At 39.8% G+C, this 12,994-nt stretch overlaps 1 protein-coding gene and 1 long non-coding RNA gene across 3 annotated transcripts in view; one reads left to right on the top strand and one right to left on the bottom strand.

The window, feature by feature from the left end:
• Positions 1–12,994, top strand: part of LOC142159310 (uncharacterized) — a 361,481-nt gene that overhangs the window by 212,078 nt on the left and 136,409 nt on the right. The gene's annotated exons all lie outside the window — the stretch shown is intronic.
• TSPAN13 (tetraspanin 13) overlaps positions 1,223–12,994 on the bottom strand; it is a 31,310-nt gene continuing 19,538 nt past the window's right edge. The window contains exons 3-7 of one of the 2 annotated variants that reach the window (XM_075214073.1): positions 8,671–8,751; positions 6,733–6,846; positions 4,322–4,432; positions 3,615–3,675; positions 1,223–3,454 (exon numbers count right to left, since the gene is read on the bottom strand). In XM_075214073.1, the coding sequence (XP_075070174.1) occupies positions 3,447–3,454; positions 3,615–3,675; positions 4,322–4,432; positions 6,733–6,846; positions 8,671–8,751 (375 nt within the window). In that variant the 3' untranslated portion in view covers positions 1,223–3,446. Of the gene's footprint in view, positions 3,676–4,321; positions 4,433–6,732; positions 6,847–8,670; positions 8,752–12,994 lie in introns of both variants that reach the window. The other variant, XM_075214072.1, reaches the window with a different exon arrangement.

Here is a 12,994-nt window from a genome sequence, read left to right as displayed (position 1 = left end):
GCGCCCGCCTGGGCTGTCAGCATTTGGCCTTTGAGGAATAAATGTATCAACGAACAACCAGAGTCTGTTCCAATATCAACACGAGACATTCCAGATCATCATTAACCCTCTGGTAGAACATACAAATACACGTTCCTCGATTGATCAAATAAATGACGCCTTTATTAATTCAATTATTATTTTTTTTAAAAGAGATGCAATAAACAAAGTGGAAAGAGTCTCTATATTAGCAGCAGAGACATTAGGTTGTGATCTATAAAACACGCGTTTCACAATCCTGAGAGTCCCATCTCATTAGATGTCTCCAGGATCTATGTGAGCTCTCGTCTCAGAGAAACTCGTCATTGACTGGTGACATTTCGGAGTGGAGGCGAGACTGAGATCTGACCCTTTTACTTTGAAATCCTCACTCACCCTCACCACGGTTCCTACTTCATTACAGAACATGGAGAACAGGTGATTTGCCTATGTAGCGATACAACCTTTACCCATATAATGTAGATTTGCTTGGAGTAATCGCACAGGCCGTTAGCTGGGTCAGGAAGGCCACAGAGTGGCTAAAATTCTGATTGACCGGCTCTGCCATAATGAAGTACATTGCTATGGGACAGAGGATTAAATGAAGAAACGCAAAGTGGTCATGTGACACCTTAATAACAGTCACATGATTTACAGAGGATCTGGGGTTGGCTGGTGGGATCAGGTGATACATAGACTTCTGGTTCTCGTCTCACCTGCTGCACTTGGTACCTGTGCAAATCCTATGTGCAGTTATACAAATGACTTTGAGAGGGCAGCTAGGATATCTCCCACCTCAGTGATCCGAGGCAAAAAGTAAAAGTCACATGGAAGGTGCAATGTTAGCAGAATATTTTATTTGTCTCTTTGGTGGTTCCCGACGCGTTTTCAGTCACTAAAAATGATGATGATGATTCTGCCCTCTCGTTTTCATGTCCAGTTCAAATAAACATATTCATATAATTTTATTATAAGTTTATTCAAAGTTCACGCAGGTAATTTTACACCAGTGGTAGGTTTGATCAATTAGTAAATGCTGAATACGACTGTTCTTCTGATATTAGGAACGTTACCAGCAGTCGTGGACTTTTCTATTTAAAATTGATACATAGAATCATTATTGTAACGTTACATTTGGGTGCGAGTCCTGGCGCATTTGCGATACTTTGTAACCAACCGATCAGAAATAAGACACATTAAACAGTATCTGTTATTCTATTTTATTTTTTATGGTTATCAATCACGACTGCAGTGCAAATTGAGACCAATTCTGTGTTTGAACAAAACAATCTGTATTCACAGCATTAAGACATTAGAGAATAATAATAGGGGAAGATCCAGAATTGAAATCCATTGAAATGAACAAAACATAATATTAACTGAATTGAACCCCATAAAATATTGTCAGATGACTACAGGAAGAGAGAGAGGTGGGGGGGTCGGTAGTATTGAGGATTTAGTGGTGTTTCTCACGGATCACTGTACAGAATATGACAGACTAAAAGCTCATGTACACAGCCGATCCCCCTGCATTGTCTCTACCATCTAATCCGTAGCAAATCCTGATTTAGACCCAATTGGGCCCTGGGCAATATACTGGTTTGGGGCCCATTTAACCCTGCGTTTGTCAGAAAAAAATGGGCTAGTGTAATCAGAGTCCTATAAACAAGAGCCTAGGTTGCCTAGTGGATAGTGGATGGTATGCACCAAATCTCTGTATTGAGCACAAGCACAATGTGCATAGATCTTAGGGGGGGGCACAGACTAATGAATAGTTTATACCCTGCGTTCCCACTAAAAGCCCTTCCATGCATCGATTAGTTGTCCCATAGGGACGTTGCAATCCCTCCCCTTCGGTGGACAACACCAATTAGGGGAAACGATGGGAATTCGTCAGTTGCCAAAGGATTGGAAAATGTTTTAATTGCCATAATCTGCTAAAACAAGTGAACAAAAAGCAAAACCCCTAAAATGACACAATTATTTTTTTTTTTTTAAAAAAGCAAAAAGAAAAACTGATTCCAGTTCTGAGATTTTGGAAAACCCACCTCCCACAGATCGCAGAGTAGCTGCGAGGACACAGGATTATCCCCATTCAGTGCTGTTCGAGTGTCCCTCCCCCCACAACAGAAAAACACCCTATAAGAATTGGTTATCTTACAGGCTTTATTTTTAATACATATTTTAATAAACTTAACAGCAGAGGTTATTCACGTTTTTATAAAGGCAAAATATACACCGACTGGCCGTTGCAACGCTACTGAAATGTTATGGGCATTCTGGGACTTCTAGTACCACAATTGTTGGAAAGTTAGAAGTTACCTAAGGCAGCTTTGTTCCCATCGCCGTGCCCACGATGGACAGGATCGTCGGAAGAAACAGGGAGTTAAAGATAAAAAGAATGAGCTGTGTGATGAGATTCCCTTACGAATCCTCTGCAACACAATCACACTGTCCCCAGGATCAGCGAGCCCCACGGTCCATGCGATATCAGCAGTATCACAACATCATGTCCGAAAGTAATCACCCAAAAGTCACAGTTTAAAAAAAAAACAAAAAACAAAGTTTTACACTTAATGCAAAATGTGTTCGTAAAATTAAAATTTAATGAAAGCCTGAGTACCACCATATAACTGCCTTCTGTATTTCATTTTACTAACGTCAGTAGTCTTAGCACAAGTATTCAAAGCAGGAGTGATAATATTTTTCCGACCATAATAAATGGAATGAAAAATCAAAACAAACAAAACCAGGAGTGGTAAAACCGGATCAGCGTTCACTCAATAATTATTTCTGTATATCCTAAATAACATGTACTACACAAAGATCACATGACTTTCTGAGCAAACACTGAGCCTGACAGAGGCCATAAGGGAAGATGTGCCTTGAAAACAACTTACAATGAACTATCATGAAACAACGCATAAGAAAAACAAACTGTATAACGTGCTAGTTGTCCGATCCATAAACAGCAACTGTATACCATTTTATTAACCCCTCCTACTCTTCTATTGCCCCCCACCCAGGCATTACAGGGTCACTACAGCATTAATAAACAAAATAAAAAGGTAATTTCAAGTGTAACATTCTTATATTTTTTAAATTTGCTTTAAAACAAAAAACTAAAAAAAAAATAACCCTGATCCATCCAACCGCCCCCAAATTTGGTTGCGTCTGTATCCCCAAATTGATGAGCTGCTTCTTACAGCTTAAAACTTTGGACTACCCCACGATAAACATGACTGCTGGTGGGAGTGTTGCAGACAATGATACTTGGGTCACCTTTAAAAATCTATTGCAGTTTTGCAGAGTTCCGGAAGCGTTTCCTTGGTGACGGGGACTAAATAAGATTTTCCTTTTATTTGTTTATTTTATGTATTGTATGGTTATGCTCTTGTCCAAGCCTTCAACTTTTAACAGTGGTACTTTTATGTCCCTTTTAAGAGAAGAAAAAAAAAAAAAAAAAAAGTTTATTAGTCTATGTTGCGTCCTTCAAACAAACCAACCACAGCAATCAGGACAGCTGCAGAGTACTCAGAGGGGGAAACGGAGAATTGACAGTCTTAGAAAACGGTTTTCAAATCAAAGAAACGCACTTGGATTGGCTCGCGGGTCCTTCTGGTTTCTGTATCGGTAAGTCAGCCAAACGCCAAGTATCTGGAAAATAAAAAATAAATATATATATATATAATTTAATAATTTCCCGGTGAAACTTGTTAATACTTTACCAAGAAAAGCTTTATGTTACAAATTTGATATCAATCTACTTTAAAAAAAAATAAAATAAAATCAGTATTATACAAATAAGGTTTAATAATAAAAATCAACAAAGATGAGGCAATTTTTTCTTTGCATATACTGCATGAAATCTGTAGAATTATATGGCCAGGCCAACAAGGCACACCATATAAGAAATTAAACATTGTACTACATCATTTTAGAAGTTCTAAATTAGAACACAACCTTATAGCCCAAGACTGTAATGCAGAGAAGTTTCCAGCAGGTGGCGAAATAGTGTAAAAAAATTCATAGCTTACTATATATCTACTTAATACAAATTTGGAAAAACACACAACAGGATATATGTAGCTGAATAATTAATGGTCTTCTGGAAACAATAGGGAGTCTTTACTCGTTGAATGCCATTTTGCACAATAATAACATTATGCTGAAGTTATAAAGTGCCTTAATATGTGGTGCTATAAAAGTAAGGGCGAACAGACATGACATAGACCAAGGGTGTAGAGATACTGGGCAACAAAGCTTGCAATCTAACGCCCTGCTCTTTCCAGTGTGGACTGACCTCCGTGAAACTGAAGAAGAAGCCAATTCCTCCCACCACTCGTAGTACTTCCTCTGCGTGTTTCTCAATTATCGATCCACACGTGGTACAAGTATGAGATGCAGCACACGTCTGAAAAATAAAACAGTATTAGCTTGTGGTGCACACAACACATACTTTGTGATTTGCACAGATAGACCAAGGGATATGTAGCTTCTATAAGGGGTTACTGATCTATTCAAACACTAGTGAAGTCCTATTTGGGTCCATGTCACTGGACTGAGCACCTATGTGTTGGGTCGTGTGTAATCTTATATGAAGAGAGTGTGGTGGTAGAATATTGTAGCATTAGATAAAGCATCGGGGTACACCAACCAGCAGCCAATCAGAGTATTAGAACCGGGATCTTTACACAGTTGCCAACTCCAATAGGAATCACAAGTCACTAGCAGAGAAGTCTCTGCGGCGCATGGGGGGGGGGGGGCGCTATCATTGGCAGGTAGGATCTAAATAACTTTCCCATGTGTGAAACCATATGAAATTAAGTTCATACATCCAACTTGCTTTCTTTATAGTAAAGTTATCTAAGGACATTGGGCAACATGATGGCTCAGTGGTTAGCACTTCTGCCTCACAGCACTGGGGTCATGAGTTCAATTCCCGACCATGGCCTTATCTGTGAGGAGTTTGTATGTTCTCCCCGTGTTTGTGTGGGTTTCCTTCAGGTGATCTGGTTTCCTCCCACACTCCAAAAACATACTGGTAGGTTAATTGGCTGCTATTAAATTGACCTTAGTCTCTCTCTGTCTGTGTGTGTGTGTTACGGAATTTAGACTGTAAGCTCCAATGGGGCAGGGACTGATGTGAGCGAGTTCTCTGTACAGCGCTGCAGAATCAGTGGCGCTATATAAATAAATGATGATGGTAATGATGATGGACATTCCAACTCGTGAGCTAAACAGGTTTATTTATTCCTTACATAGAATAATTTAGTTTATTTCATACTTCCCTTAAAGGGGTATTCCAGTCGAATAAAAAATCTTTCTGACCCCAACCCTCTACATTCATGCCGACTGCCCCGTCATTTTAAATCTCCAACATACATAGTGCTTCTATACTACATGATACTATCACGGGGACCTCTGACACGGGAGAAACTAATCCCTGCACACAATGCTTTCCCCCGTTTAACAGTTCGGAGACGTTATGGAGTAGTCCCTTACCTCCATTAAATACATAATAAAAAAAAAATATCCTATTTCAGTTGAATTTTATTGATAAAATTGAACCAAACCAACAAATTGTTTCATTTTTATCGTTTTCTTTTGGTTATAATTTACTGGCCCAGTTAAGTAAAATCATTTGGATATTATACATTTTTAAAAAGAACACCTCTTTTTTTTTTTTTTTTTATAAACACATATATGTATAAAATTTGGAACCCATTTTATCCGAGCCCCCAAATTATCAGTTTTACAAACTAAAATTCTCCTCCTCTCTGGTGAAATGCGCCGTTTAGTGCCCCTTACAGCAATCCTGGCCAATCTCTGGCTCTCCAGGTGTATGAAACTACAATTCCCAGCATGCTTTGCCAGCTATCGGTTGGTTATCTACTGGCAAAGGGGGGGGGGGGATTATATTTTAAAAACACCTAGAGAGCCACATGTTAGCCAAGCCTGCTTCATGCTTCACAGCATATAAAAAAAAAAATCCAAGTTTAGTTTCACATAAAGAAAAATTTACAGGTATTATCTATGCAGGTAAAACACACTTTTCCGTGTTACATTCCAGTACAACTAAATTATCTTTCCTGCTCTATTATAGACCGCTGAGGCTCCCCTCACATCCTTAGATCAGCTTCTACAGGGATTTCAGTATGTGCCAAAAAGCTATGATTCCAGTAATCAGAGATTTGTTGCCATCTCTGGCCCCGCCCCAGTGCATTAATCCACCAATCCGCATTTTGTACTTCCACGAGCAAGTCTGCAAAGCTGTCAGTCCTTCTCTGCTGCATTAGAGAAGCTCCTCCCTCCTAAGACTGCATCCTGCTGCAGAGGAGCGATAGCATATATATCCCAACATCGAAACACACCGAATCGGGACAAAATAAGCGCTGCCCGATATGTCCAAACCCAACCCAGATCCTGCCCACAAAACGCCCACATTTGGGTGAAAACCTGACACTTTTCTGGATGCCACTCCCCTTTTGACGTTGGTAATTTGGGACGGTCATGCCAAAATCGTGACTTTTGGGAGGTACAGTGATATAGAGCATTGTAGACTCATTTTGTTAGTATAAACACTCAACTTTTAAACTACGTTTAATGTATATTATTCAGCTCCGTAATAAGCAGCCTTTGATACGTATTAACAGCGTCTCAACGTGCTTTTTAAATGACTGTTGTATGATGCTACAGCGTATGAGTACTTACTGCCTCACAAGGCTCCGTCGCATCGTAGATGTGAAATCCGCAGCAGTTGAAGTTTTTCTCAATGTCGGAGCGAGCGGTCGCTGTGTGGTTCCACCCGACTTCCAGGAGCTCGTTCTAGAAGAGAGGTTTAAATGGAAGATAACAGGCAGCAGGCCGCACCCAGAAACACATTGTTATGAGTAGCGGATACATCTTAATAAAATTAATTGCTGTTATGAAGTGTGTCTGCCACCTCAACCGATGGCGGAGGCAGCCGTTGTGTGCACGGAATCAATATTCACCAGGAGACACTCCGGAAAATTGATCGCTGGTTCGAAATGCCACCAAATTTCGCCAGTTCGATGGCCACGTACATGTTTGCTGTACAATCTTCTAAACCGCTCACATTAAAACATTTTTTTTTTTTCAAAAAATACTATTTAAATTAAAAAAAAAAAAATAGTATTTAAACCTTGTTTTTTTTAAAACAAATACCAAACATTTAAAAAAAATAAAAATAAGAACAGCAAATTTCAAACTGTTAAAAAGTATAAATTTAAGATCAAACCAGCACAATTAATGGCAAACTGGTTCGACTTCATCAAATTGAGTTTTGCTGGGTTTTTTTCTCCCCTCAATGTAAAATATTTTTAATTTCCTGCAAATTTTCACATTTTTTCTACCGTTTTGACGAATCCGTTTGAGGAACAGAAGGCGGCTCGTTCCAGCACCTCTGTTCAAGGTGAGAGTCAACTACCGGTACGCCACCAAGGCAGGCTCATGCCTCCGTGGTATCACTTGGTTTAAGTGTCCCAATAGGCTGCCTAGCCATGAATATTTGAAGGATCCAAATCAGTTCACATAACAGCACCACTGACGATACGTCAGGGCCGTAACCAGGGCTGTGCGACAGGGGGCGAACGCCCAGGGCGCAACGCTGAAGGGGGGCGCAATTTAGGAATATTTTAGGTTCATTGGGCTAAAATTGAGGGCTAGGGGGGCGGCATTTGTCTTTCTTGCCCCAGGCGCTAGAGTTCTAAGTTACGGCTCTGCGATACGTAGGCGATAGGTATAACACTGTGGCTAAATTGGAACTCCATTTACAAACAAAGCAAAAAGATAACAGACCAGTCCTTGTACAGACGTACGCAGCTTGTGGATGCGCAGCGGAGCTGAAAGTCCAGATTTAACATCCAAACAAAAAAGGGTTAAAAAAAGAAATAATAATTTGGAAAATTAATATATTCAGAGGAGAAAAAAAAAAGTTTTTTATTGCTTTTTCCCCCCTCTTATCGCCATCCAGAGACAGCGATAATAGAACCAGTTGAATGTTTTCTGAACTGGTAAATCTGCCACAATGTGTAGCGCTCTTGCAGCGCTAAAGGGGAGAAGAGATCCGATATATAACGCTAAAATAACAGCCCGCTCCTAACGGTCAGGCGTCGGCCTCTATCACTCAGGAGGCGGCTGTCATTGTACCCCCACGTGAGCACGAGGTAAGATGAACTAGTCTGGTGTAAAGGGGGATTGTCAAACTTTTTTTTTTATTTTTTTTTTGCAGTGTTTATTAATCAGAAAAATTATAAATTTATCAACTAAGGGGGAATTCAATTGGCCGCGAGGTGTCACCAATATGGAAAATATATCTCCGCTAATTTTCTCCACGGACGTGAGGGAAAATGAGCAGCGATTTTAGTGATGTTGGTTTGCGGACCGTTTCGGAGACACATCGCGGCCCCTCGCGGACAACTGAAATGCCCCCCTAAACTTAAATAAATAAAATGAACGCTTTCATTTCTTTCTAGTCCGTTTTAGACCATTTACTGTCCCGGTGTTCGTAGCGTCATGTTTGAATAGAATAGTGTGTCCGAGATTATCTGGAGTCTGATTTATAAAACACGTTATAAAACCTTTAAAATGAACAAAAACAGAAAATACAAATGAACAGATCCAACGTACCTGCTGCTGTTGGTTCAGCGCCAGAGAGGCGCAGGAGGCGGAGAACTGGACCACGAACACCATAAACAGGATAATCATATACTAAACAACATACGTTAAGGTTGTAACTTACTGTACACAGTATCAGACCTCATACTGTACGATCAATATGGAGCAGACAATGTACAAACAGAAAGTATCAAATACAGACAAAAAAAAAAATATAGTGAACCGTTCGATTCACATACAATTAACGTATCTTTTGTGAAGATTGTTACAATGTTACTTCCTTAAGCCCCGCAATAAAAAACCTCAATACAACGGGTTCCCCTGTCCGAAATATGATCCATTTCAGAAAAGATGTAAAAGAAAAAAAAAAAAAAGAACAGAAATGTCCTGGATTTGTAGACTTGGGGCTATATTTACTAAACTGCGGGTTTGGAAAAGTGGAGATGTTGCCTATAGCAACCAATCAGATCCTAGCTTTCATTTATTAAGTGCATTCTACAAAATGATAACTAGAATCTGATTGGTTGCTATAGGCAACATCTCCACTTTTCCAAACCCGCAGTTTAGTAAATATACCCCTTGGTTCCTATAATGTTTTACTTACTGACTTTTTTTTCTTTTTTAAAAATTGTGCCCAGTTCAAAGATTAATTTATATCTTGATATTTTTGTTATGTAATTTGATGATATTTTAAGTTTTTGGGGAGGGGGAGAAATCTGTGCAGGAATGTAAAGGTTACCTCGAAATACAACCTCATTCCCCTCGTCATTAAAATTCAGAATATCTTATAAAATAATACTGAAAACTTAAATTTATATTATTTATAAATTCAACTCCAGAGAGGAGGTCAGGTGACAAGTATGGGAGGGGGCGAGCGATCGTGTCGCCAGATCACAATTCTTTGGCACTGTGCAAGGCTTATGGATGCGAAACGAGTCATTAAGCTGTGCCCGGGAGATCGCTCTGCTGTGAGGACTCCCCAAAATCTGGCAGCCTCCCGTACATTTCGGGAGAATGGGAAAGTATGACAAAGGAGCCCATTTATTCTAAATGTAGTGATAGGGACAACTTTCTAACACTTATAGCAGCGATATGAAACCTCCCATCACTATAACGTACTAAGAAAATATCGCCGGCTGAGTGATGTTCCGCTATCTGCCGATACTGGTTGGGAGGGGAAAGAGTTGACTTATTGATTCGCAGGGAAAGTGCCCAGGAATATGTGCGAGACGCACAGTGAAACTGAAAGTCTTAAAATTTCAATGTCACTTGTTTAAATACATAAATAAATGCTTAAAATATATAAAAGATATAAAAAAAATATGAAAATAATAATAATAATAATAATATTATATTATTCCCAATTGAACAAACACATCAGCAGCTCCCACGTGTACACAAGCAGCTCACCGAGTCTCCCTTATATAGAGGATATGTAGACAATATTGGTTTTTATTATTGTATTGATGGGGTTAGTTATGAACGCTGAGCTTCTATTTGCAGCTCTACATTATACCATAAAACCACCACATCCCCACGTACGTTACAAAGCCATAGATTGTCATTTCCTCCTACGTTAATGAGCCAACCAACGCCTTCATGTTTACTGACAGTGTCTTGTGGTTGTTGCATTATAAAGTAACAATGTAACAAACCTACAGGAATCATAATGCACTAGTACAGTGATGGCTAACCTGTGACACTCCAGGTGCTGTGAAACTACAAGCCCCAGCATGCTTTGCCAGTAGATTACTAGCTGATAGCTGGGAAAGCATGCTGGGGTTTGTAGTTTCACAACATCTGGAGTGTCACAGGTTAGCCATCACTGCACTAGTATATAGTAACGTGTACAGGAATCAGTGTGCACTAGTATATAGTAACGTGTACAGGAATCATAGTGCACTAGTATATAGTAACGTGTACAGGAATCATAGTGCACTAGTATATAGTAACGTGTACAGGAATCAGTGTGCACTAGTATATAGTAACGTGTACAGGAATCATAGTGCACTAGTATATAGTAACGTGTACAGGAATCATAGTGCACTAGTATATAGTACCGTGTACAGGAATCATAGTGCACTAGCATATAGTACCGTATACAGGAATCATAGTGCACTAGTATATAGTAACGTGTACAGGAATCATAATGCACTAGTATATAGTAACGTGTACAGGAATCATAGTGCACTAGCATATAGTAACGTGTACAGGAATCATAGTGCTTGGTATATAGTAACGTGTACAGGAATCATAGTGCACTAGTATATAGTAACGTGTACAGGAATCATAATGCACTAGTATATAGTACCGTATACAGGAATCATAGTGCACTAGTATATAGTAACGTGTACAGGAATCATAGTGCACTAGCATATAGTAACGTATACAGGAATCATAATGCACTAGTATATAGTAACGTGTACAGGAATCATAGTGCTTGGTATATAGTACCGTGTACAGGAATCATAGTGCACTAGTATATAGTAACGTGTACAGGAATCATAGTGCACTAGTATATAGTAACGTATACAGGAATCATTGTGCTTGGTATATAGTACCGTATACAGGAATCATAGTGCACTAGTATATAGTAACGTGTACAGGAATCATAGTGCACTAGTATATAGTAACGTATACAGGAATCATAGTGCACTAGTATATAGTAACGTATACAGGAATCATAGTGCACTAGTATATAGTAACGTATACAGGAATCATAGTGCACTAGTATATAGTAACGTGTACAGGAATCATAGTGCACTAGTATATAGTAACGTATACAGGAATCATAGTGCACTAGTATATAGTAACGTGTACAGGAATCATAATGCACTAGTATATAGTACCGTATACAGGAATCTTAATGCACTAGTATATAGTACCGTATACAGGAATCATAGTGCACTAGTATATAGTACAGTATACAGGAATCATAGTGCACTAGTATATAGTACCGTATACAGGAATCATAGCACACTAGTATATAGTAACGTGTACAGGAATCATAGCGCACTAGTATATAGTAACGTGTACAGGAATCATAGTGCACTAGTATATAGTACCGTATACAGGAATCATAGCACACTAGTATATAGTAACGTGTACAGGAATCATAGTGCACTAGTATATAGTAACGTGTACAGGAATCATAGTGCACTAGTATATAGTACCGTATACAGGAATCATAGCACACTAGTATATAGTAACGTGTACAGGAATCATAGTGCACTAGTATATAGTAACGTGTACAGGAATCATAGTGCAGTCTGAATGCAGCTAGAACGAGTGGACAACGCGTCACATGATATTAATGGTTTATAGATGCGTTTATTCAATATATAATGGAAGCTTCCTGCACACGTTGTAGACGGGGGACAGAGGACTGGGTGTTATCTAAACATTTTTAGAATTGTATGTATTGTAATATTGGAAACCAGGGCTGCTCCCACTAACCAAACACTGTGCTCCTTACACTACAGGCTGACTGGTAGACACACCCCATTCTCAAACACCCCGGGGCACCTCACTGTAATACATCATCCATGCTGAGGAAGTTTAACAAGTCACTGTATTCATTTCCCAGAGCACCTGAGTCACCCGTCCGTCTGCAATATGTTCACTGTAGCGGCTGTTATTATACTGATACTGTAACTTCATGTCTGAACCTGAAACAATGTACACAGGGCACAGATAGGTGAATGTTCCATTTACTGGGATACAATGTGTCACAGGCTGCTCACTGTACAAATCCTTTCTAAACTAGGTGGATACAAGGAACAGAGAGAAAATATAATGTGTAGAGAACTATCCATTTATCTCCTGCGTGCTAATAAGAGTCTATGGACACCAATTCGGTGTGTATAGTGCAGGAAGGAAATACAGCTCTCAAGGTTACCTAATAACGCACAAAAAGGAATTTTATTCAGTCAGTAATAAAAAAATTAAATAAAAATCTAGTGATCAATAAAATGATGACAGCTCACTGACACTGATGACAGCTCCTCCTTGCCCCTTAGACCTCACACCTCTGCTCCCCCCCCCCCCACTGCACAATGGCGCAAATCACATCTAAGCAGGCGCAAATCACATCTAAGCAGGGGCGGAGCCAGGGCCCTCTTAACATTTGGGGCCCCTGGGCAAAGCAGTGCACCGGGGCTCAAAAAAAAGTTCCTGAAAAAAAGAAGAAGAAAATACTTCCCTTGCTCTCAGCTGGCGATCCTGCTCCCTCCCTGGTCTCCTCCTCCGTGCTGCGCTCCACAATGGATGTTGGGCGGGCGTGATGACGTCACGCCCGACATGCACTGCGAGCGCCACACGGAAAGGGAGACCAGGG

This window comes from Mixophyes fleayi, chromosome 5 (assembly GCF_038048845.1).
Source record: "Mixophyes fleayi isolate aMixFle1 chromosome 5, aMixFle1.hap1, whole genome shotgun sequence".
Classification (NCBI taxonomy): Eukaryota; Metazoa; Chordata; class Amphibia; order Anura; family Limnodynastidae; genus Mixophyes; species Mixophyes fleayi.
This window is presented reverse-complemented; position numbering and strand designations above follow the sequence as displayed.